This window comes from Taudactylus pleione, unplaced genomic scaffold (assembly GCF_031769625.1).
Source record: "Taudactylus pleione unplaced genomic scaffold, aTauple2 ptg000044l, whole genome shotgun sequence".
In the NCBI taxonomy this organism is placed as follows: Eukaryota; Metazoa; Chordata; class Amphibia; order Anura; family Myobatrachidae; genus Taudactylus; species Taudactylus pleione.
The window spans coordinates 8,593,476-8,617,612 of NW_028284446.1; the positions used below are offsets into that span (position 1 = coordinate 8,593,476).

The 24,137-nt window shown below is 44.2% G+C and overlaps 1 protein-coding gene and 1 pseudogene across 1 annotated transcript in view; one reads left to right on the forward strand and one right to left on the reverse strand.

Annotated features, from left to right (window-relative positions):
- The window catches only part of LOC148537788 (calcium/calmodulin-dependent protein kinase type IV-like), a 113,016-nt gene that overhangs the window by 12,934 nt on the left and 75,945 nt on the right, over positions 1 to 24,137 (forward strand). The window contains exons 3-5 of the mRNA XM_088460376.1: positions 4,338 to 4,400; positions 8,645 to 8,727; positions 9,128 to 9,200. Coding sequence (XP_088316502.1) covers positions 4,338 to 4,400; positions 8,645 to 8,727; positions 9,128 to 9,200 — 219 coding nt within the window. The remainder of the gene's footprint in view (positions 1 to 4,337; positions 4,401 to 8,644; positions 8,728 to 9,127; positions 9,201 to 24,137) is intronic.
- Positions 17,067 to 23,500, reverse strand: LOC148537789 (uncharacterized; annotated as a pseudogene).

Sequence of the window (24,137 nt, forward strand, 5' to 3'; positions counted from 1 at the left end):
AATACACCATCAGGGGTGCAATATATGACACATCCCATCTTACATAACAAATCTCTACCCAGTAGGTTAGTAGGAGCCGCAGCAGCCAGAAGGAAAGAATGCCTGGTATGCAACGGCCCAATAGTAACCTCTGTGGACTTTGTTAAAGGATAATGTTGCGCTTTACCTGTTACACCCATTGTTGGTACTGTCTCGTTGGTCACCTGTAAATTAACGGGAGATTTTATCACTGACCTGGTCGCCCCTGTGTCTACAAAAAAAGGATATTCAGTACCAGCTACATCAACCATCATGACCGGTTCTTCCCTAGTACTTCCCGTTAACCTGACTATCTGTAGACTACAGGTATGACCTGACCCCTAGCATTGGCTACCTTTCTCCAATAAAGCATTAACGGCCACAATTGGAGCTGGTGCTTTCTGGATATTTGCTGGCCTCTGTGCATATCCCTTATGGGGATATGCAGGTTTTCCCTGATTTGAGTGTCCTACCCTTTTTACTCTGCAGTTTCTAATTAAATGTCCTTGCTGGTTACAATTAAAACATGTTCGTGGATCGGATGAAGAAATGGGTTGTTGTGAGGTTTGAGCAGGGGGAAAAGGTGATGGATATGGGTAGGGATATGGAGGATAAGGGTATTGTGGGGGGTATGAAGTTTGTGAGTAGTATGGGACCTGTGGATGTGTAGGATTAGTAGAATAGAGCTGTGTTTGCTGTTGCGTGGGATTAGTGAGGGCATATAACTGTTCAGGTGTAAGTGTGTGTGTAGATGCAAGTGTGTCTGCTGGCTATGATGTTACCGTCATTCCTTCCAGAGCCTGGATACTGACAGCAATTAGTTTTTCGCTCTGGGTCTCTCTCTTCTTTGAGATGTTCTTATCATGTTCTATGGCAGATTCTATGAGTGTATCTATTGTGACTCCCCTCCAGCCAGGTTGTGAGGTCTGAACCCGAGTCTTTAAGTTTTCTTTAAGACCGTCCATGAGTACTGTGACTATCATTCCCCTGTGGTGAGTGCTATCTTTAATATCTTCTATCCCAGCGTACTGGGTGATAGACTGCAGAGCCCGGTCGCAATAATCTTCTGCAGATTCACTCTCCTTTTGCTTTATATTGAAAATTTTGTACCAGTTAACTACTACCGGAAAATATATACCCAATTGAGTTACAATGCGGGAAATGTTACCTTGGTTTACTTGGTCTGTTAAGGGAACGTCACCATCCAATACACAATCCGTGATAAATTTTGTCACGTCGGTATTGCGTGGTAGACAGACCCTTAACACCACACACCAATCTTTATTAGTTGGCTCATGAGAACTACCCAAATTCCTCAAAAATCTTTGACATTTGGCTAGTTCCTTTTTGGGATCGGGGAAATCATATATGATGGAATTCAGTTCTGCTCTTGTCCAAGGACAATGCATTACCACTTCCCTCGTGGGCACTATACCGTTCGCATCTGCATTTCTATTCGGAACAGTTATTGTCAGAATGGGATGCAGACCGGTAGCGCTGCTACCTTTGACCTTGTTACCTGGCTGGGGGTTTAATCTGCTGCTGCTATGTATGGTATTAACGACTTCCTCTACGGGTGCAGAGGGGGCTAGCACTTCCCTTACTGTTACCGATGGAGATGGCGGCACCACTCGTGATTGTTGTGGTGCAGCATCTATCATTTGCACAGCATGGGAAATGGCAGACATTACAATAGGCTCATCATCCACATCATGAACATTTTCTTTATGGTTGCTTAAGAGAGGGTACAAATTGCTTGTTAAATTTTTATGGGTATTTTTGATAACTGTACTTGCAGCTCCATCCACATAAGGTGGAGGTGGTGCGCGTGAACTGCTGGCAATACTTTCCACAACACTACCTTGCTGCACGTGCACGCCATTTTGCGACTCACCTGCATTGCAATTTTGCGTCGCGGATGTATTCTCTGGCAATGCGCTCGCAATGCTAGTTTGCGTCACTTGCACATTTTTAAGCCACGCATCCCCTTCATGCTGCCACAACTTTAAACATTCATAATATTTGACCTTTTTCTCTCGGGAGCGCATCAGACTGATGTGGTCCCGGACATTATCTAATACATCTTTATCAAAACTACCAATTCTGGGAAACGGTCTAACACTCTTCATCGTCATTTTAAACCATACATCACAATACCTTATTGCATAAGTACCGTACTTAGTATGCATAATACGACGGGCCGATCCAAGCGGAGCTTCCATTAGCAGCACATCATTGTCTAACATCTCTATTGTTTGCATGGCTCCCATTCTGAGAAAACTCCTACGTTTTTCAATAAAGATTTAAACTGGTGAAAGACAGTCAAGATACTTTCACTTACCTGTGGACAATTTAAACGGCAGCGCCCACACACCTGTGAAGATTTGAAGAAGGCTACTCCACACACCCGGATAAGATTTAAGAAGGCAACTTCCACACCTATGGAAGTTTAAGTCGGCTACTTCCACGCACCTCTCTACAACAAAGACAACATGTACACCTGCTACTGTGTATAGAACGGTAAGCTGCTTACTGAGCGGCTAGCACTTAGCCCTTAAAGGTCATACGGTACCTCTAACTTTAGGGAACAAGTTACCCCTACCAACAAATACTCACTGTTACACACTTTTTTCCTGCGCAGAAAAATACACGTTAACCCAGATATTGACAACAATTGAAAAGAATGTAAACCTCAACGGCTTTGTTTAAACACGTGGCAGCACAACCGGAAGTACGTATACACTATTGTGCGACCAGTTGCATACACAATAATGCGACTACCACACAACCGTATGACAACCTTTAGCTGCGTACACAAAAGTGCGTCTTGACTGTGTGCAAAACTGCGACTCAGCTGCGTCCTCAATACTGCGGCACCCCTCTAAACATAAGGTTCTATCAACAAAGGAAAACAATTTTTTTCCTCTCTTGTCCCTGGATTCTAGTCAGCGTCCCTGCTCACACGAAAACAGGTAGCGATTTCTCAGCACCGAGCGGTTGCAGGTAAACCCTGCATGTTGCCACTCCACCCTTTGGTGAGATATCTATAACCATATGTATCGTGTGAGTAGGTAAGTGACTTCACTATCAGCCCCCAACTAAGGATATTGAATTAGAACCTCTATACACTCCTGCCTATACCTTCTAATATCCTGCCTATACCTTCTAATATCCTGCCTATAAACCTCTAAGGATGACGCTATTTTGCGTACGCAGTCATATAGTAAATAAAGACTCCAGACCTTTTACCTGTGGTTCCAAAGCACAAAGTGATATTTCAAGTAAAAGTACAGTCAGTTACACGCTATGATCTAAGTACAATTTAGCGCAAAGAATTATACAGACCCAAATACAGTTATACATACGCAGCGCTTCTGGACCAGATGTAGGCATCAGCAAGAAACCCCCGTCAATCAGCATTCAGCAAGAAGACTCAGACTGGGGTCACAACACACACGTTTATACTCTCACAGAAACAGACAACACAATAGAGAGGCTTGTCGCTGATGCCATTGGTTCCCAGGAGGATGCATCTGTTGCAGAGCATTTAACAGGTTGATTCAAATAGACACAGTCCAGCCTCTAACAACTGGTTGTCTCTGGTTTCCTGCCTCATGCACATCCTAACAGTTGGTCATATAATGTACATTTTGGTGCTTTAAGTCTCTACGGTCCATAATTTGAGAATGCATGTTGCGATCTTCACACTGACGATATCAAAATGCTGTTGAAAGAGTGCAGATCAGTATAATATCAAACATGACTTACTTATCATGTATTAAACCTTAGCTACCAAATAACCTTTATTTCTCAGCAATTATAATAAATGAACAAACTTGAATCTTATACTTTAAAGCTTATGAGACCTTTTATGTGAATATGTACTGTGTAAGTATTTGGGGTTTGATATAAAGACGCTAGTTAACTTGGGGCAGATGCGTGCTCATGAAGCTAATAAACAGCGTTTTCATACAGGATCTTATGCATTCGCTAATATGCGACTAGTTAACAGCGCAATTGTGCGTATTAATGTGTGTACGAGAAATGGTGAAAGATGCAATCGCATGATGCTAAAAGTAATATCGCCATATGTACTTAAGTGTGAGTTTACCTAAAATGGCGCTTGGGCGGCCATTCGCAAAATGGCGTCTTGCGATCTCATTTTCTAAAATGGCATCTTGCGGCCAGTTGCAAGATGGCGTCTTTACGATCTAATTTTAAGCTGATCTTGTCTCAGCCAATTATCCAGCTTCGACAGATATTTCATTGTTACACAAACTGAGTAAATATATAAATACATTTCTTAATTTGTTTTATAGATTGACAAAAAAATTGTAAGAACTGAAATTGGAGTTCTACTTCGCCTATCACACCCTAACATTGTAAGTATGCTTTTTTCCAAGTGCAGAGAGTGTCATAGACAGCAGAATGGAAAAAAAGTGTAATAAATTGTCTTGTGTCACATGCAGTATTTTTAAGGCAAGGCAATAGCCTGTTACAAACTCTAACATTTATACAGTATAAAATAGAAAACAGTTTTTAGTATGATCAACATGAAGAGGGGGATGTAGTTACCATCCGGGCGGTTGGGACGCCGGAATCCCGACAGCACTCGGAATCCTGGCACCAGAATCCCGACCACTGGCATCCCAACAATAAGTTTTAGGGTTAGTGGGAGGATTAGGTTTAGGGGCTAAGCATTAGCGGAAGAGTTAGGGTTAGGCTGCAGTTGGGGAGAGGGTTAGGCTGCAGGAAAGGTGGGTTAGGGGGAGAGTTAGGGTTAGGACACTTACATAATTGGGTCGGAATTCTGACCGCAGACATCCCGACCGCCAGGATCCCGTACCTAACCCTAAAGAGGTTTTGGAAGGCTTAAATAAAAAGATCAAAATATTCCTCATTTATACGGCTTATAAAATGTGGGCCCTTCTTGATATCTACATTCACCTAGTTGCCCTTGCCTGGCTATGAGGGAGCTGAAGATAACTTTTTTTCAACATAAAACAACACCAACTCCAGTCAAAACACACATCTTAAAGCTTCCAGAATCAACATTTGATAGTGTTTAATTCTTTGGAATGACCTGTTCTTTGCTGCATGCCAGGAAGGAGAGAGGAGACTAGAAAGAACAATAAGCACATAAACTAAATAGACTTGTATCTCAATTGCTTTGTACTAAAAGTGAAGCATCACAGGTAAATGCAAACACGGCAGACAGTGCTGGATTAAGGACTGTGTGGGCACCTATGGGAGGTGTGAGGAGGTGTGGGGGACCTATGGACCTAGGGCAATGAGAGTGTGACAGTTGTCAGCGGCTGCAGAACGGTGATCTGGTCAGTGGCAGACAGTAGGGGTCCCCCTGAAAAAGGGGGGCCCGCAGCAGGAAACCCCCCTTTCTTAAACCAGTAAACCAGGGTATGTGTATGCACCTGCCTCTGGTGGCAAGAGGTACCTGGGTATGTAGAGAAGTCTGCTTCCAGTGGTAAGAGTTACCTGGGCATTTGGAGAATTCTGCCTCCAGTAGTGGGGTAACAAGGGATTGAAGGAGCCTGCCTCTAAGCATGATTGGTACCTGGGCATGTGGTACCCATTGATAATAGAGATTGAAGGAGCCTGCCTCTAAGCATGACTAGTACCTGGGCATGTGGTGCCCATTGATAATAGAGACTGATGGCCTATTTTATCATTAGTTTAAAGAATTTAAACAGAAAATTGGTAAGTACTAATACTGTGACATGTTTTAATAGGGGATGCCATCTGGTTCAGCTTACAAGAGGCTTTCTCTAATAGTGAAGGGTACCTGAGTATCTAGATAATGGGGTATAGGGGTATTTTGCCTCAAGTAGTGAGGATTATGCTGCGGCCAGTGGTACTTGACTTGATGCCCTCTATTTCATTGCTGGCACAGACTTGTATTGGTTGTCCAGTATAGTTACTAATCTGGTTGTGGTGGCTGGATGGGACATCTTTTACAACAGGGGCCAGAGGGCTCACCAGTGCTCCCTCAACAGCAGCAGCTACAGACAAGTTCAACAGCCCAAGATAAGATTCCAGTCACTTGGCTTGACTCATTTATGCAATAGCATTCACTGCAAAAGTGATACTGATACTCTGAGCCGCCTGCACACCCCATTGGTGTAGAAGCTCAACCCAGAAAGATGGGGTATTCCTCTTGTTTGCCAATATCGCTCTATCTGGGGGATCCTAGGGCCTCCATCCTTTCCCCAGGGTTACAGCTAGATCCCCTTCCGTAGATTGACCCTGACGTCATCAGTTACTGTTCAACGTCATTCCCTACCATCCACGTGGGCATAGGGGGGGAATATAATCTTGTAGTGAGCGTAGCAAGAAACCGAGCCCAAGAGTGGCGAGCGCACCCACCACAATGTTCCCATTATCTCTGATGCATGAAAGCCAATGCAGGCTCAGTGTCTAAAAGTGGCCGCGCTGGCTGAGGGAAAGAGGTGAGGGTGGTGCGGTCTTGTGCCTAAGCTGGGCCCACTCACCCTGCTCAGCACCTGCTGCCCGCGTCACAATTGGAGTTGTCACAGCCAGACACGCACAGCGCTAGACTGGCTGTAGGAAGAAGAGGACGGTGGACAGTATGGGCAGAAAACTGCACTTCTGCCCTCACTTACGTCACTTCCAGGTACAGAATGTGAAGGGGAAATATACCTTACCCTTTCCCCAGGCTGATAGGAGGCGCTGAGGCCGTGGTCAGTACCAAGGAAAGGCGTGTGCAGTTCCCTGCTGCCGACAACACCTGTGGGTGGGGCTGTGATGTCAAGGTAAGACCGGGAGGGGCAGAGTAGTTACTAGTAGACCATGCTGCAGCATGGACAGTAGCAATACTTCAAAGTTCATCCATGGACCTTGTAGTGTCACATGCACCCATGGCTGCTGGCTGTGCGTGGAGGGTTTCCTCTTAGTGGGATAGTGGTGGGGGTCCCTAGGCTATAGCCTACTCAGCCTGTCGTTAAATCCAGCTCTGATTGCAGGACATTTTCTGTAAATGCTGTAGGTTTCCTGTAGCTGGCAGCAAACAATTATTATCTTTTATTTATCACCAATATATCATGTAGCATTATACACTGAGGAAATCATGATGCAAATAAGTAACATATGATGACTTTTATTTATATATTAAGATGTTTATAATAGCAGAAACCTATTCCGCAGCCCTTTACAAAGTATATGTAGTCATTCAAATCAGTCCCTGCTTCAGTGGTGCTTACAATTAGCGATAGGAATCATTTGATGTTTCATCGGAACCAACGGTCAGATGGTTCCAATGTTTAACCCTGCAGTTCCCAGTGGTCGGGATGCCGCTGGTCAGAATACCAACAGCGGCATCCCGACAGTGAAAATTCCGACAGCGCTATGTAAGTATACTACCACTAACCTTAACCCCTACCCTAACCCTTGCTCCCCGGTGCCTAACCCTAACCTCCCCCCCTAGTGCCTACACCTAACCTCCCCACACCCTAAACCTAACCCTCCCTCTAGTGCCAGCGGTCGAGATACTGGAGCCGGGATCCTGACGCTGTCACCATCCTGCACGCTGGGATGCTGACTACATCCCAGTGTCAGGCACTCACTGCATGTGCGTTGCCTTAGTGTCAGTCTCTGGAGTGACATTATTGGTGAGGAGCTGAGAAAGAGAGAGAGAGAGAGAGAGAGAGAGAGAGAGAGAGACAGGGGATCCTAGAGAAGTGGCAAGATGGGGAGATTTTCCTGGGAATTTGCAGGTTCGTAGGGAGGGGAGGGGAACAAAATTACATGAATTGTGTCATTTAACCCCACGAATCACGGTCTTTCCTTGAAGGGGCGGGGCCTAATGGCATTGACTGTTCAGCCCCGCCCCCAGAAACTGTCAGCAGCATCTCCTCTCCAGGCTGCTCCCGGAGAGAAGTATTGTAAGTTGGTGGTAGTGGTGTAGCTGGTGGTAGGAAAAGAGCATCTATCTGCAGTAAGGCAGAAGCATTCAGCCACCACTATTATAGCACCTATTGATATTTCTGTGCAGGTCACTTCCCTATATAGGACAGGGCCAGATAGGCAGGATGGAGGCGGGGCACTACAAATCACATCATAGAGTTCCTACCCCCATGACGTTTTGCTGTGATTGTTGACTTTATGTAGCTGGGGGTGGGGCCGTGATGTGATTCATAGTGAATCGGGTCATCATGCATCATTGCCCCACCAACTTTCGTAAGTAAGTTCTGCGGGCCACTGAGTTGTGGGGGAATTGCCCACTTTTCCCGGACTTGGGAAATTGGCCTAGTATGCTGTGCTGTGCAGGTATCAGTGGTATGTTATGACTGGAATATGGACAGACAACGGATGATGGAGACATTACAGTTCCTGTGTGAAAATGTAATACTTTTCACACAATTTGTACCACATTGTCAAATTTACTGAGAGATTGCTGTATGTGTAGGGCCAAAAACAAAAAAAGCTGTCCTGCTCAAATCTGATCATGAGCAATGGAGTTTGTATAAACTTTTAGTCATTTTAGTTTTTGCTTAGCATTTAAAAATTATTTTCTTACTTTACCTCACAATTGTCCTATAGGAAAGTTCATAAGAATGAATATAATCTAAGCAAGTAATTGTCTTTGTTTTAGATTAAACTTAAAGATATCTTTGAAACCCCCTCCGATATTGTGCTGATTCTAGAGCTGGTAACAGGAGGAGAACTATTTGACAGGTAATTGATCCATTATATTAAATAGAACTGCCACTGTCATACAAGAAGATCTCTCAACCCCTTACATGAAACCACTTTCATTTTGAAGGAAGCAGTTAACAGCCTGTCAGAGTCCATCATCAAGAAGTTCTACCCTTCCTATGTTTGCTACATATCAGGCTTAGGACAGGGAATTAGATTGCAATACATCCCATCCCTATTCACATGCATACCAGTGTTTTTTGCTTCCAACGTAGAGCTGTTAAAGCGAAGTACTGACTTCCGGGTTTATGACCGATAAAAACCGTCTGTATGCATGCAACTTTCTGTTTTGAAGTGAATCAAAAATATATATTTTAAATCTATAATATTTTACAAAAAAAATGTTTTTGTTTACTGATTCACACATTTTCCTGCCCAGGATTGTAGAACGTGGATATTACAGTGAACGGGATGCAGCCTGTGTTGTACAGCAGATCTTGGAAGCAGTTGCCGTGAGTTGAGATTATTATGCTTTAAGTCAACGACATGTTAATGTTTTAAATGTTATTACTAAGAAATGTTACACTTCGTTCTTCTACATTGTGCTGCTACCTTTATTTCAAGACTACTCCTTCATTGAAAGCGCGTTCATTTCTCAGATTTTATAGTATAGCTGCAATCACAAACAGATATTGGTGGGTTAGATACTTATATATGTGCCAGGGCCGTAACAAGGGTGGTGCGTAGTGAGTTGGGGGCAATGAAATATGAGTGGAGGGAGTGGGAGGAGGACAGTAAGCTTTGCGGGGTGCCATGAGAGTGGGAGCAGTATGGGGATGTGATTGGGGACAGAGATAGCTATGAGTGGGGGTTGTGTGAGAAGGGCAGTGAGCTATGAGTGGGGCTGTGTGAGGAGGGCAGTAAGCTGGGAGGGGGGAGCAGTGTGGGCTGTGATTGAGGGCAGTGATAGCTATAAGTGGGAACAGTGTGGGCCATACTTACCTACCCTCCCGATTTGGTCGGGAGCCTCCCGAAAATCGGGTGCCGCTCCCGACCTCCCGGGAAGGCAGGCAAGTCTCCCGGCTGCCGCCGACCCCTCCTGTCCCACTCCAATTGTTTGCAAAACCCCGGCAGCGAAGGGGGGCGGTGACGCGATTCGCGTCATTTTGGCACCGCCCCCTGCTTCACACTGCCTGTAATATCGGGCCAAAATGACGCGCTTGTGTGGCTCCGCCCCCCCGCTCCACCCACAAAATGTGTCATCTGGCCGTCCCCGCCCCCGTTTGCTGGCCACGCCCCCCAGTAATGCCGATATGGCTGCTCCCTCCCGGAAGGGGCAGCCAGATAGTCGGCACGTATGGTGTGGGCTGTGATTTGAGGGACTGATAGCTATATGCAGTGAGAGTGGGGGCATTGGGATATGTGACAGGGAACAGTGTGGGCTGTGATTGGGGGCAGTAATAGCTATAAGTGGGGGTTGTGAGAGTGGGGGCAGTGTGATGGGAGCAGTGTGGGCTGTGATTGGGGGCAGTGATAGCTATAAGTGGGAACAGTGTGGGCTGTGATTTGAGGGACTAATAGCTGTATGCAGTGAGAGTGGGGGCATTGGGATATGTGACAGGGAACAGTGTGGGCTGTGATTGGGGGCAGTAATAGCTATAAGTGGGGGTTGTGAGAGTGGGAGCAGTGTGATGGGAGCAGTGTGGGCTGTAATTGGGGGCAGTGAACTGTGAGGGGGGGCAGTGTGGGCTGTGATTGAGGGCAGTGATAGCTATAAGTGGGAACAGTGTGGGCCATACTTACCTACCCTCCCGATTTGGTCGGGAGCCTCCCGAAAATCGGGTGCCGCTCCCGACCTCCCGGGAAGGCAGGCAAGTCTCCCGGCTGCCGCCGACCCTTCCTGTCCCACCCCAATTGTTTGCAAAACCCCGGCAGCGAAGGGGGGCGGTGAAGCGATTCGCGTCATTTTGGCACCGCCCCCTGCTTCACACTGCCTGTAATATCGGGCCAAAATGACGCGCTTGCGTGGCTCCGCCCACAAAATGTGTCATCTGGCCGCCCCCGCCCCCGTTTGCTGGCCACGCCCCCCAGTAATGCCGATTTGGCTGCTCCCTCCCGGAAGGGGCAGCCAGATAGTCGGCACGTATGGTGTGGGCTGTGATTTGAGGGACTGATAGCTATATGCAGTGAGAGTAGGGGCATTGGGATATGTGACAGGGAACAGTGTGGGCTGTGATTGGGGGCAGTAATAGCTATAAGTGGGGGTTGTGAGAGTGGGGGCAGTGTGATAGGAGCAGTGTGGGCTGTGATTGGGGGCAGTGATAGCTATAAGTGGGAACAGTGTGGGCTGTGATTTGAGGGACTGATAGCTATATGCAGTGAGAGTGGGGGCATTGGGATATGTGACAGGGAACAGTGTGGGCTGTGATTGGGGGCAGTAATAGCTATAAGTGGGGGTTGTGAGAGTAGGGCAGTGTGATGGGAGCAGTGTGGGCTGTAATTGGGGGCAGTTAACTGTGGGGGGGGCAGTGTGGGCTGTGATTGGGTGGTATAACATGTATAAGGGGCATTACTGTGTAGCGTAATGTGTATAAGGGGCTCTAAGTGGCATAATGTGTATAAGGGGTACTACTTTGTGGCATAATGTGAATAACGGACACTAATGTGCAGTGTAATGTGAATTGGTACTTTTGTGTGGCTACATCCCGTCCCAGTGAGTCCACGCCCCCTTTATTTTTGGCGCACGTCTTTACCGTGCACTATGCCTGTTTAAAATATGGAGGGGCACCAATGCTCTTTCTGGCACAGGGCAACAAACTGCCTAGCTACTGCTCTGGAATGTGCAGTAGAACTTTAATTCCAGCATGTTAATGGCTAGTTGCCTAGCGTGGGAGGCTCCTGGATCACGGTCTTCTCTCCTGCTGCCATGGATTGTAAATTATAAATCTCACATTCTTCACTGCAGGTCACCTCAAACTGCCGGGGGACCACAAAGGAGTTGCTGAGGAAAGACAGTGGTTTTTTGCACTCACTGTGACTACTGTTATTGCTTAGGATCCTCTGCTGTCTTTGCTCATGAGCCCCTTGGTGGTGCCCCAGCGGGATGATCACAGTGTCTTCTTATCTCTATGAGTATTCTGCAGTGAGTTACAGCCTCAGCTGCTAGTGTGAGCTATGACTGAGGGTATGGGGGTGGGGGGGTAGCTAGTGGTGGTGATGGTGATGATTTGTGTGTGTTTGTGAGTGGTGTTAATTGGAATATTTCTTCTGGTGGTAGTGGTGTTTTGGGAGTGAGAAGGAGGGTGTGATTGGGTATGGAGTGTGGTTTGGAGTAATGTGAAAAAGGGGGATGGGATAGGATCGAAATGAGGCCAGCGAGACACAGTAGTTTGAGGCAAAATCTTTTATTGAGTAGTCACAATGCTGCTCAGTTGAGATCCCGGGCAGGTGGGTGAGGTTCAGTGATGAGTGGTGATGAGACTGGGGAGGTATGTGGACCCTTTAATGGGGCTCCTTCCTGTGCGGTTCAGGGGGGGGGATAAGGAGGGTGTGACCGGGATGGAGCTGGTCACTGGTGATGTTGGCTGTGCGGGATCTCAACTGAGCAGCATTATGACTACTCAATAAAAGATTTTGCCCCAAACTACTGTGTCTCGCTGGCCTCATTTCGATCCTATCCCATCCCCCTTTTTCACATTACACCAAACCACACTCCATACCCAATCACACCCTCCTTCTCACTCCCAAAACACCACTACCACCAGAAGAAATATTCCAATTAACACCACTCACAAACACACACAAGTCATCACCATCACCACCACTAGCAGGGAGAGCGCACCTTACCCCCCCTACCCCCATACGTATTCAGTGCGGGAAAGGTACTCCCACACAAAGGTGCAGCACCCCGAAACCACAACACACCACCCCCTGGTCAACGAGAGCGCAGTTCTACCACCCATCTTCATATGACTGAGGGTACACATTTTTAAAAGTAATAATTAGTTAAAATACAGGGGAAGATATTACTCCTAAAGTGAGTTCCTTACTATAAACACACAAAAAGGACAATACAACATTTTTCAAATCCAATTTTTACCAAAAGTTGATTATTAAAGTAAATCTGTAATTTTTTATCATATATGTTAAAGCAGTGGTATTTAGGTGAAATATAGGTTCAAAAGTAGTTGTATTATATGCATAATAGAACATCAAAATAAATGCTACCTCGATGAGTATGATCTAAAGGGAAGTATATTTTATGTAGTTGGTTAATACAGCGATTTGTGGTGGACTATAAGCAACCTGTTTAAATAAATACTATCAGGAACCCAAACACAATTCCCCAAAGTAGCTCATGTGTTCGATAAGATGTAGTATTACAGATAATAATCCATTCCTCGAATTGGAGTAAGTTGTGTTTAACTTAATATTTTAATAGAATCAGAGAAAGGGTTAGTATTACTTAAAGAAAGTCATTTTTGCTTGTATTTCAACTCACGCACACATAGGAACATGTGCACACACACACACACACATGCAAACTTCTGAGCACAATAAACATATGACACATATAAGCAAATCTCTCAATAAAATTCAGGACTGATATTAAAATAACATACTTTATGCAGACAGAGCAGGGGTACAGATACAAGGTAGCTTTAAAGAATGTCTGTTACCTTAATGGTTATTTTGTAGATATAGGTTTATTTTTAGCTATTTTTCTGCTCAGCAGAGGCGCCACCCCCTCAGGGGAGCTGGAGTAGCCCTCCACACCATCTACCTGATGAAAGATCTCAGTAAGCCTGAGGGGTCTTTGCTTTTGCTGATTTGGCTCTGTATGCGGACACCACTGCTTTTTCAGAGGAGCTGTATTAAGGGGGGGGACAGGGACCCTCCTCACTCAGGGCCCCCTCAGCAAGAGCTGCTCCAACCCAGCTCTGGCACCATCAGCAGCTCTTCCAGCAGCAGCATTGCAACAGTTGCCCTGCTGCTGCTGGAGACTAGCACTGCTAGAGTCTGTCCCCTCTGCAGGCGTGGCAGGGACACGATGGACACCTTTCCAGGGGACTGGGCGGACACCTGCACCTGACCTGGCACTGGAAGCACGCCTGTCTGGGAGGGGCTCAACTGGCAGAGAAGGCTGGTGTGCGGGCAGGGGACCCTGCCTTTGTGTGGAGGACACCAGGGCTGCCATCAGAAATGGTGGGGCCCAGTACTGACAAATTAGGCAGGGCCCCCCCGGGGCATGGTGCAGAAGTGGGTGGAGCTGTGGATGTGGGTGGAGCTACTTAAGGGGTGAGAGACAGAGAGGGCTGAACCTATTGGGGCACAGATTAATCGTTCATAAGTTCTGTTATATTACTTGCTGTGCTGACATTTTTATTTGCATGTTTTCAATTCAATATATCTAAGCACAAGATGCTTTGTGTGTGTGTGTGTGTGTGTGTGTGTGTGTATATATATATATATATAAACATACATACACAAAAAAAAGCCTCTGGTGCTTTGTGCTTGGCTATATTAAATTAAAAGCATGCAAATGTAAGTGTCAGCACAGCAAGTAACGTAACAGCACTTACCCACACATATGTGTGTGAATTTATATATATATATATATATATACTGTGGCAGTGTCATCACCAGAGGTGGCGTTGGTGAGCAGCAGATTCTGTGTGGGGTTGTAGAGCTCCCTCCACACAGGGTTTTAATACTGAGTTGTGAGACACCTGTGGTTGCCTTGTGGAGAGAGCTCAGGATGTGGGCTGATGAGGAGGCAGACCAGTCAGGCTGCTGTTGGAAACAGTCTATGTGGGACTGTGGCAGTTAGAGAGCCCAGTGAAGCTAAGCGAGCCATTGGGGGACAATAAACCTCTCAGACTGTGTGACATTGAAGCAGCTGGGCTGCAATCTGAGGAAGCCAGGGCCTACTGTATACCTGGAGGATACAGGGAAGGCCACAAAGACTGATGGTGTTTGTATAGCTGTGCAAGCCAAGCCAGGCTGGAGCTGGCAATAGACCTGCAGAGAAGCAGGCAGAGACTTTATTGGCAGACTAGCTGTACCTTGATAGAGAGGGTTCAAGAAGTGAGCTAGTGCCCTAAGAGAGGGCTAGGTTGTTATTTTCTATTTTTGTATCCTGATTACCATGCTGAAGTAAAGCACCATTTTCTTTATTTTTCTGGAATGCCATGTGTGGACTCTAATTCTGCACCTAATCACTGCACCACTGACTCCAATCTACCGAGCTAATTACCCCAAGTTATCACAATACATATATTGATTGGCTGGATGCTGTTCCACGAGCTGTTTCTGGCTCGCGGAACTGCAGTCAATCAACAGCGGCTGCTGCTGATTGGCTGGCTGCCATTCCGCGAGCTGTGATTCGCTCGCGGCCGGCGTCATGTATTAAATGCCACCAAGTCTATTTACTTCTTTGGCTGCCCCCGGTGCATTCCACCAGTGACGTGTGGTACCGCAAATCACTGCATTTCACACCTCCGCTACCCGGGCCCCATCTCTCTCCGGGCCCAGGACTGGAGTCCCCGCAGTCCCCCCCTGATGGCGGCCCTGGAGGACGCTGCATATAAATATGTATGCAGAGGGAGAGCGGCTGCAGCAGGGACTTCCAATGATCCTGCCACATGCTGAGAGCCATCCAAGTGCATCTCCACTCAGGAGCAGCAACTAGGAACACTGCGTCCTCTCCCAGCCAGTAAGCACCCTGATTCTGTGCCATCCACTGCTGTGTCCTCATCCCCCCATCATCGTACAACTTCTGCTCACTAGTCCCCAGGTTGGGAGGAGACCTTCTCTCTCCCACTGCAGTCAGCGACCATGATGTTATATCAAATGGTGCTGCTCCTCTGATTATCATAATGCATTGTGTGTCCGTGCAAGGAGCAGCCTAGACCACTCCACCCTGGATGGATGCATCTCTCAGCAGGCATTGCCACCTCTCACCTTAGGGATGCTACAGTTTTTTTCCAAGCCAGGGGGGTACATACTACAGCTGGGAGCTGATGTCATTCTAGGGCCACCAGTACCCCCCATTTGTCTGGCATCCAGGTCCCATGTCTCAGCATAGGCAAACGCAGGGGGGGTTCCAGTTGCCTGGAAACCCACCTCCGCAGCCCACACCATGACAATAGAAATAGTAATATTGTCGAATTTTACTAGTGCTGCATGTTCTTCTCAGTATCACAAATTAAATAATTAGCACCTGCTCTGGATCTTTTAACGTGTCAGTCAGTAATAAATACACCTGTGCTCCAACTAGGAGATCTGGAAAACATGCACAGTTAGTGGTGCATTGCTATAGACCATCAATAGGGCTAATTATTAATACTATATAATAATACATTATCCAGTGCATAACAAGGCCAATATGTACATATATGTTCAGGGCAGTGCTAGGTTCTTCTGCTACTCCCCCAGACTCCCGGACTTGATCTAATGCTCTGGAATGGTGCCCACAACTGAAATAACATTCAGCCCAGGAAGAATGGCCCTACTTCAGCAAATAATGGCGTACTGTGATCGCTGGTCTTGTATACGCTGGAATTATGACACACGGATACGGAAATGATCAAATATACGATGAAGTCTCCTTGAAGATTTTATGTACGAACGTACAGAGCTGGCAGTACATCATTGCAAGCTGCTCATACATTGATTGTACAGAAATTATATACCAAAAATGAATTTACATATAAACCAATCAAATGATTCAAACAATTGTCATTATTTCACTCCCCTAAGATCTAAGCCAATCAGTAATTATTTTACCCCCTAATTGGAAGAAATCCAATCTTGTTATTATAGTCCTAATCACGAGTGTATGATCCAGACATCAAAACAGGCGTTTAACCTTTATACATACTTCTATATTTCTCAAGATTCCGATAAATGGCCGACCATAACCTTAAGCCTAGACATAGCATGCAGCTTCCTTATAACCTTGCAAATCTTGCAATGGTTGCATTAAGAGTGAAATGTGTGCACATATTAGACATTATCATTAAAGGCATAGTAATATAAAAACAATCAGCAATGGTTTCACTCAGCCGCCATTTTGTCTTCACGCTGCCATATCAATCCCTTCTCTGCTCATTCATTGAGCATACTACATACACAAATCAAGAAGCTTCGTCTCAAATAATCACGAAGGAGGAGTAGATAGACATACACCAATGGGACGGGTAACTTGGATAAGGATAGGATTGTATGCTAATACTCACCGTACCAGACAATGGGGGTCCCTATATTTTAAATGAACCTTCTGGTGTGGCTATGAAAGGAATAATATAGCTAGCTGAAGCTAGCAATTAATTCATGGGTAACATATTCATCATAATTTTTATTACCTCCCTCATCACCTAACTCACCTCATTGCACAAAGTCTGATATGTATCAGCAGGCAGTGTTGTTTGTAGACTTTCATAGGATTGCATCATTTCACTATACAGAACCTGAGATCTCTCCTCTGTCAATGAATCCAGACCTAACAGAGTCTCCTCATCTATGACCACAATGGTCATCTCATGCTGTGTTTCTATCTTCTGTATCGTTTTACAACATCATACAAATATAGTAGGCCCACATTTGATACTCATGTACGCTATACCTATTACCATGGTCCCAAATACAATGTACTGTATAATTCCTGAAATTAGTTTGGTAATGCCTATACCTAGCCATCCCCAAGGGTCCCAACCATCTGCTCCTCCTCCAATCTTCCATAATTCCTTCTGCATGTCTGCCACCTTCGTCAAATGTCCAGCAATCTCTGCTTTGTTATCATTAATATAGGTGCAACATTCCTGTCCTACAACTGTACAAGTACCACCTTCTGCTGCCAACAACTGCTCTAATGCCATCCTATTCTGTAAAACCACTTTCTTAATCTTGAGCAACTTCCTCCACTGTCTGACTAATACAAACAATCAATTCGTCCACCATTTGGTCCATCACAGTAAAAAAAAATTAAATAACATTTTCTAAACATACTAGATAAGGGAAAAACACTTTGCGGACACGCTTCTTACTTGACATACCACGAATGTATGAATGGAAAATATCAGTCGTGTTTCCCTTTGATATGTTATGTAGAATATCTGTGTCATTCTTCACATTGTCAGTAAATATTGACATGTACATGGAAAATTCAACCAAAGCAAAAGTCAATACAATCAGAGTTCCCCAGGAGAGAATGCACCCCCGAAGTCCTGAATCTGGCCTTGGACACATTAGCATTGCTCTGTTCAGCATGGTCCGGATCTTCACAGTACTCTTTAGAGTTGCGTATCTCTTCAGAGTTACTGCGTTGGCAAGTGTCACAGGGTTTTTATTGTGCCCGTAAAGACCACTCACTTGTTGCTTTCACTGGCGGAGTGTTGAAGCTGTGTCTTGAAGAATCTCCTCTGCTTGGGCTGTCTCAGGAGGAGTGACTCTTTTACAATGCGTGGTGTGGATCCATGCAGTCTTCTCCTTTATCTTAACAGCCATTGAAGTTGTCAGTAAAACTTGGTAAGGTCCTTCCCACCGGTCAGTCAGTGAGCCTGATCTCAGGAAATTCCTGACCATTACTTCATCACCAGGGTTTAGGATATGACAAGCACCTTCCACAGGAACTGGTTGTGTGCTTATCACAGCTGTCTGTATCTTATTTAGCTGATTACTTAATATGATAAGATGATTCACAGTTAAGTCATTTTTCTTACTTAGTTCATATTGCAAAATAATATTGAGTTGTTTCCATACAGTATCTCATAATGGGAAAATGTTCAGTTCTTCTTAAAGGGTGACTCTGATTGAATGTAATAATATCAAAACTTCCGGCCACTGCAAATCAGTCTCTTTGCATATGTTAGAAAGTTGTTTTTTATTAGTCTCATTAAAACCTTGGATTTCTCTTTTTAATTGAGGTATATAACTGTTGCTCTATTCCGAGATTTTGACTAAAAAAATAAGTCTAGTGTAATGTGTGTCTTGGTCCAACAATATTATATAAAATGTACTATACCTATAGACAAATTTTAACAATTTCTTTGGCATTTTTTATTTATGCTATCTAAACACGTCAAAACATGACTAAATATAACAAAACATACTGAAACATAATACCCTTTTAGAATAAGCTTTGACCCAGCCCGAAAACACACACACACAAACCAATGCATATTGTAGCATTCTAACCTTTGGAAGCTGAATGAAATCAATCTGTATAATCTGGAAAGGACCAGTTGTCTGGGGAATATGAGAAGGTATTGTCTTAACTGATCACCCTGCATTTTTCTGTAAACAGATAATACAAGAGTTGCAATATCTGGCTGCTTCTGGTGCAGAACCTGGAGCATACCAGTAAGTCTGAATCAGACTTATCATGGCCATCTTACTTGCATGGGTCAGTCCATGGGACATCTGTGCCAATGCCTGCAAGAGTAATTTGGGGGCGACAGGCTTACCTTCAGAGCTTCGCCACAAGCCTGTTTACTTTACATCTTCCCACTTGTTATACATATACTACATGTATCAATTATTATTATTATTATTATTATTATTATTATTATTATACTGCTGCAATCCTACTATTAACATATTAAACTGTTAGACTTTTCTTGTCCCCACTCCCTTCTCTGAAACTCAATAGTTTCATTAATCTGTAACAAGATAGTGGGTTTATAATTTCACATTTGACCAGAGTAATATCTACATTGCAATCCATAAAATAGAAAGATAAACTAAAAAAAAGCAAATTCCTTAGAACTTTTAAACAACACCTGCAACACTTTCCATGCAACAGGTAAGCGTCAACTTCACTGCTTACTTTCAGTAAGACAGGAATCTCCCGATCATGCCAAGACATCTGTCATTCAACAGTGACATTTTCCTTGCCCAGATAGGTTGTAAATTAAATCATTTCTTTAAGGCAATATTTCTGTAACAGAATATTTTTCTACAAATGAGGTATATGGTAATTTGCTTTAGTGTTAAAAATGAAAGCAAAAGGGTTTTCTGTGTGAGACCCTCCAATACAACAATTGCAGAACCACAGGGATCAATCTGAAAATAGTAATAGGTTAGGCATATTAACACATTAAAACCTTGATCATGACCATTTAATTATTAACTTGCAAATATAAAATTGCATAAGGTTGTTAAATGCATTCATTACGAGAGGTACCTCTTAATTAATTAATCATATTATTATACTCCGGAGTTTTACTGTTATACTAAATATACCAAAAAAATAAACCACATAAGTAAATATATACTTAGCATATAGCAAAAAAAAAAAACTTTAAAAGCTAATAACAAATAATTCACAATGAAATAAGCGCGCCAATACAATGGTGCTGCAGGAAATGCTTGGGTGGCCACTTACACCCTGTTAACGTTAATATACACAGTTCTGGCAGTTCCCGCACTCCTCTGGGATAGGTATCAAGTTTTAAAAGTATCCAGAAATAAAACAATATCAAAATATTTCTCAAAACTTAAGTAATTATAACAAAGTAATTGCAGAAAAAACTCGGGCCCTGATTCAGAGCCGGACGCTCTGACAGAGCGCTCGCTCTGAATCAGGGCCGGGCTATTTTTTTTTTAGAGCGGCCTCCTGGCCACTCGCATAGCTGTGGGTGACCATCCACAGCTATAGCGAGCAGCCAGGAAGATGGTCACGACGGTCAAGACCATCGCGACCATCGGGCTTGCGACGAGACCCTTGTGGTAGGGTTTCGTTGCCGCAAGCCCCAGAGAGATTTCGGCTCTAACAGAGCCGGAATCTATGTCAGTGGGGCCGGCCCCAAATGGAGGCGTTCACATGGGAACGCCTCCGTTTGGGCAGCCACTCCCCCGGCCCACCCACCAAAGGGGGCATGCTGTCACTCAACATCAACAGCAGGCCCCCTTTGGTGCGAGACCCGGAGCGATGGCTTGCCTGTCGCTATCCGGGTCTCGCTCATGCGCACTACGGAGCCGACTCAGTCGTGCACATGCGCTCTGGGCCACCATCGACTTGCAACTGGGTCTGAATCAGGCCCTCAGTCCATTAATCATAAGTTGCACTGTGCTGTGGAGAGCTTTGACAAGGGTTAACATCATGAGTTGGACTCCTTTCAAAATAATCTGGTATGTCCTTGTAGCGTGCCTTTTAACCTCCATTTTTCATTACCCACTGATTTAAAGTGTAACGTTTAGTTGGATACTGTGAATTATGGCTGCTGTCCATAGTTGATACAGACCTTTTGAAATAATTTCTTACCAAATTTTGATTTGTTTGTCTAGCTTTTAAACATTTCTGGGAGTCAATTTTCTGTGGGAATAGAATAATTAGTTGAGAAACAATGTTATTAATATTCAAGATGTTACGCATGATAGATACAGAGTGATCTGTGTTAATGCCCATTGCTGCCCAGGTGGCAGTTTAAACATTGTCAGCTGGCAGTGTCGCTCCTAGAAAAGATCTCCACTCATGGTTAGTTGGTTCATAAATGTTTCCTATTGTCTCAATGTATTTACAGCAAGCTACAATGTTCATTCTAAGAGTATAGGCAGCCAATTGTTAAATCAATAGTTGGTTCTCTTGACTCTCAACATATCAAATTCATGGTATCAACGGGAACTGCATCATCCCGTCATTGCAGATCCTCATCACTATCCATAACACTTTTTCCTTGCTGAGTTTGCACTGGCTTTTTAGGGGATCTACATTGTTGTTGTCAAAGTCAGATTTATATTAAATACAAAAATAATGTCTTATATCCAAAAATCTTATGCAATAACTAGCCTAGTATTACAGATTTCAAATGTAATAGATAATTATAGTTTAGCCAGTAACCCCCAAGGAGATATAAAATCAATGTTTGCTGGCCCAGGTTGGAACAAACAACAATGGTGTCATAAAATGTGCAATTTCTATTCACCAACATTCCCTGTGTTTGTGGTACAAGAAAGCTGACCCTAACTGGACAATGGATGAACTAGTTTATGATCACTCCAGGTCTTAAGTATATGTATTGCCTACACACACACCTGTGTATACCAGTGACCAGTCCATTGTCTTATGAGATAAGCAGGGAAACTTGTTTACTAACCATGGTTAAACAAGTAAGAGAAATGCATCTACTATATATGTGTATTGAAATATATATGTATATATATATATGTGTATATATATATATATATATATATAAATATATATATATATATATATATGTGCAGTGATTTTAAAATAGCAATTAGAGATGTGTTGTTTTTAGCGATGTCTCTCAATCTTCAGATTCCTAGAGATATATTAGATTTTTTGCAAGTAATATACCAGCTAGCTGCAGTACCAAGGTTTTCCCTTGAGGCCGTGAGAGATTGGTTAACTTAGATATATCCAAATGCATTTTGAAGCATTTCGTGTAAAACTAATCTTTCCTTTATCTTACCCTTTAGAAATTTCAGTATATGTATATAGGAAGAAGTAGACATATATATTACATGTCCAATGTATTATTATATATCCCAGTGTTTATGGTTCACAAAATACATTATAGTTCAGGGATAAAACCATATATTAATATCATGTCTGGGGTCAAAATGTGCAGAATTATGCTAGCAATAATCCAGTGTTTGCAAATAGATTATCACACATTGTGGCAAACAGATATTAGCAATGCCGGCTTTATGTTCAAATATAGCTTAAAACAGTAGGTTGATTTGAACTAATTATTGGAGGGAATCCAGTGGTGAATTCCAGTAAAACAACACCCAGAGCCTAGGCATCACCCACTGCTTGAATCAGCCAATGACCCCCAGTGAACTGGAAGCATCCCGCCCCTGGACCAATGTAAGGAGACACAACTTGTCACAACTTAGGCACACCCATATTTTAACAGTATAAGAATGCGCTCCCCTGATCCAGGAACCAGTAGCTGAATTTCTACCAGTCATCTGGTGACGACTGAGCTCTGGATTCCAGGGGGTCGCATGCGAATGTAAGTTATACTGGTATTGTAACTCTTTCTTGAACTGTATTGTACCACTGAATTGCTTGTAATATAAATGTTATATATTCTTTCAATACAATATTTACTTTTGTGCTTTGGGCCACAGAAATTGGTGTGTGTGTGTGTGTGTGTGTGTGTGTGTGTGTGTGTGTGTGTGTGTGTGTGTTTTTCACTTCCTTTCACATAAGGTTATTATATTGTGATATATTTTACACTGTAATTCACATTGTATTTATGAAATAAGATAGAGACTGTTATGCATATTGTTAGAGTTACAGTAAAGGAAGGTATTGCGTATGCATCACACGTTGCATACACTGTTCATCCTCATTTGCGTTTCATCATACGCCAGGTGCGTCCACTTGGCACCAACAGCCGTAGAGATATAAATAGGATTTCATATCGTGCAAAATGTCCTTTCTTTTGACAATTATAACAAATGATCTGTGATTTGTATATATTTGTTTTTCTTGTCGACTGGTACCACTATTCATGTTTCTCTGTAGTTTTGCCATATCATAAGTGGCTTGGGCAGCTTCAACCTGTAGGTTCATAAGCTTAGTTTCTGTGTTAATTTTCTTTGACACCAAATTATCTTCATGATGAACTGCTAAACTCGCCAGGTCCTCAGGGACTTTCTTACACCATAGTGGATCATTTGTAGTCATCAACCTGGCTTTTATTTCTAGCATGGGAGCAAGTGCCCTGTGTACAAATATGTCATCAACTCTCCCATAATTTTGCACTTCAGTTTTGAATTTGAACCTATCCCGATATTCCTGAGCTGATTCTGTAGGACTTTGTTTAATCATCATGATTTTCCCCAGTTAGGCTGGCATGGAAATTGCTCTGTAAAAGCTATCATCAAATTGAGAGAAGGGACAAAGGGCCTGATTCAGACCCACTCACAAGCGGGTCGATGGCCGGGCAGTGCGCACGTACTGCGTGTGCATGAGCCCCGGAGCAAGCGAGAAATCACTCGCTCGGGCACTCGCATCCAAAAGGGGCGGCTGTCGATGTTGATCGACAGCTCGCCCCATTTGATAGGCGGGTCGGGGGAGTGGCTGGCCAAACGGAGGTGTTCCCGAAGGAACGCCTGCCATTTGGGGGTGGCCCCACTGATATCACGAGTGATGTCAGTGGTGAGCTTCCGGCTCTATTAGAACCAGAAGCTCACTGGGGCTTGCGGCAGACGAAACCCTACCACAAGGGTCTCGTTGCATGCCCCGATGGTCGCGACTGTCGCGACCATCACCTGGCCGCTCGCTAAAGCTGTGGGTGGTCACCCACAGCTTAGCGAGCGGCCAGGAGGCTAGACAGAAAAAAAAAAAAAACACCCTTCAGACCTGTGAGCTGCCTCAGGCAGCAAGCGGGTCTGAATCAGGGCCAAAGTGTGTTGTATGCAATGGATTCAAGTTAGCATAATATGGTCTCATGTTTGAATCAGATCTC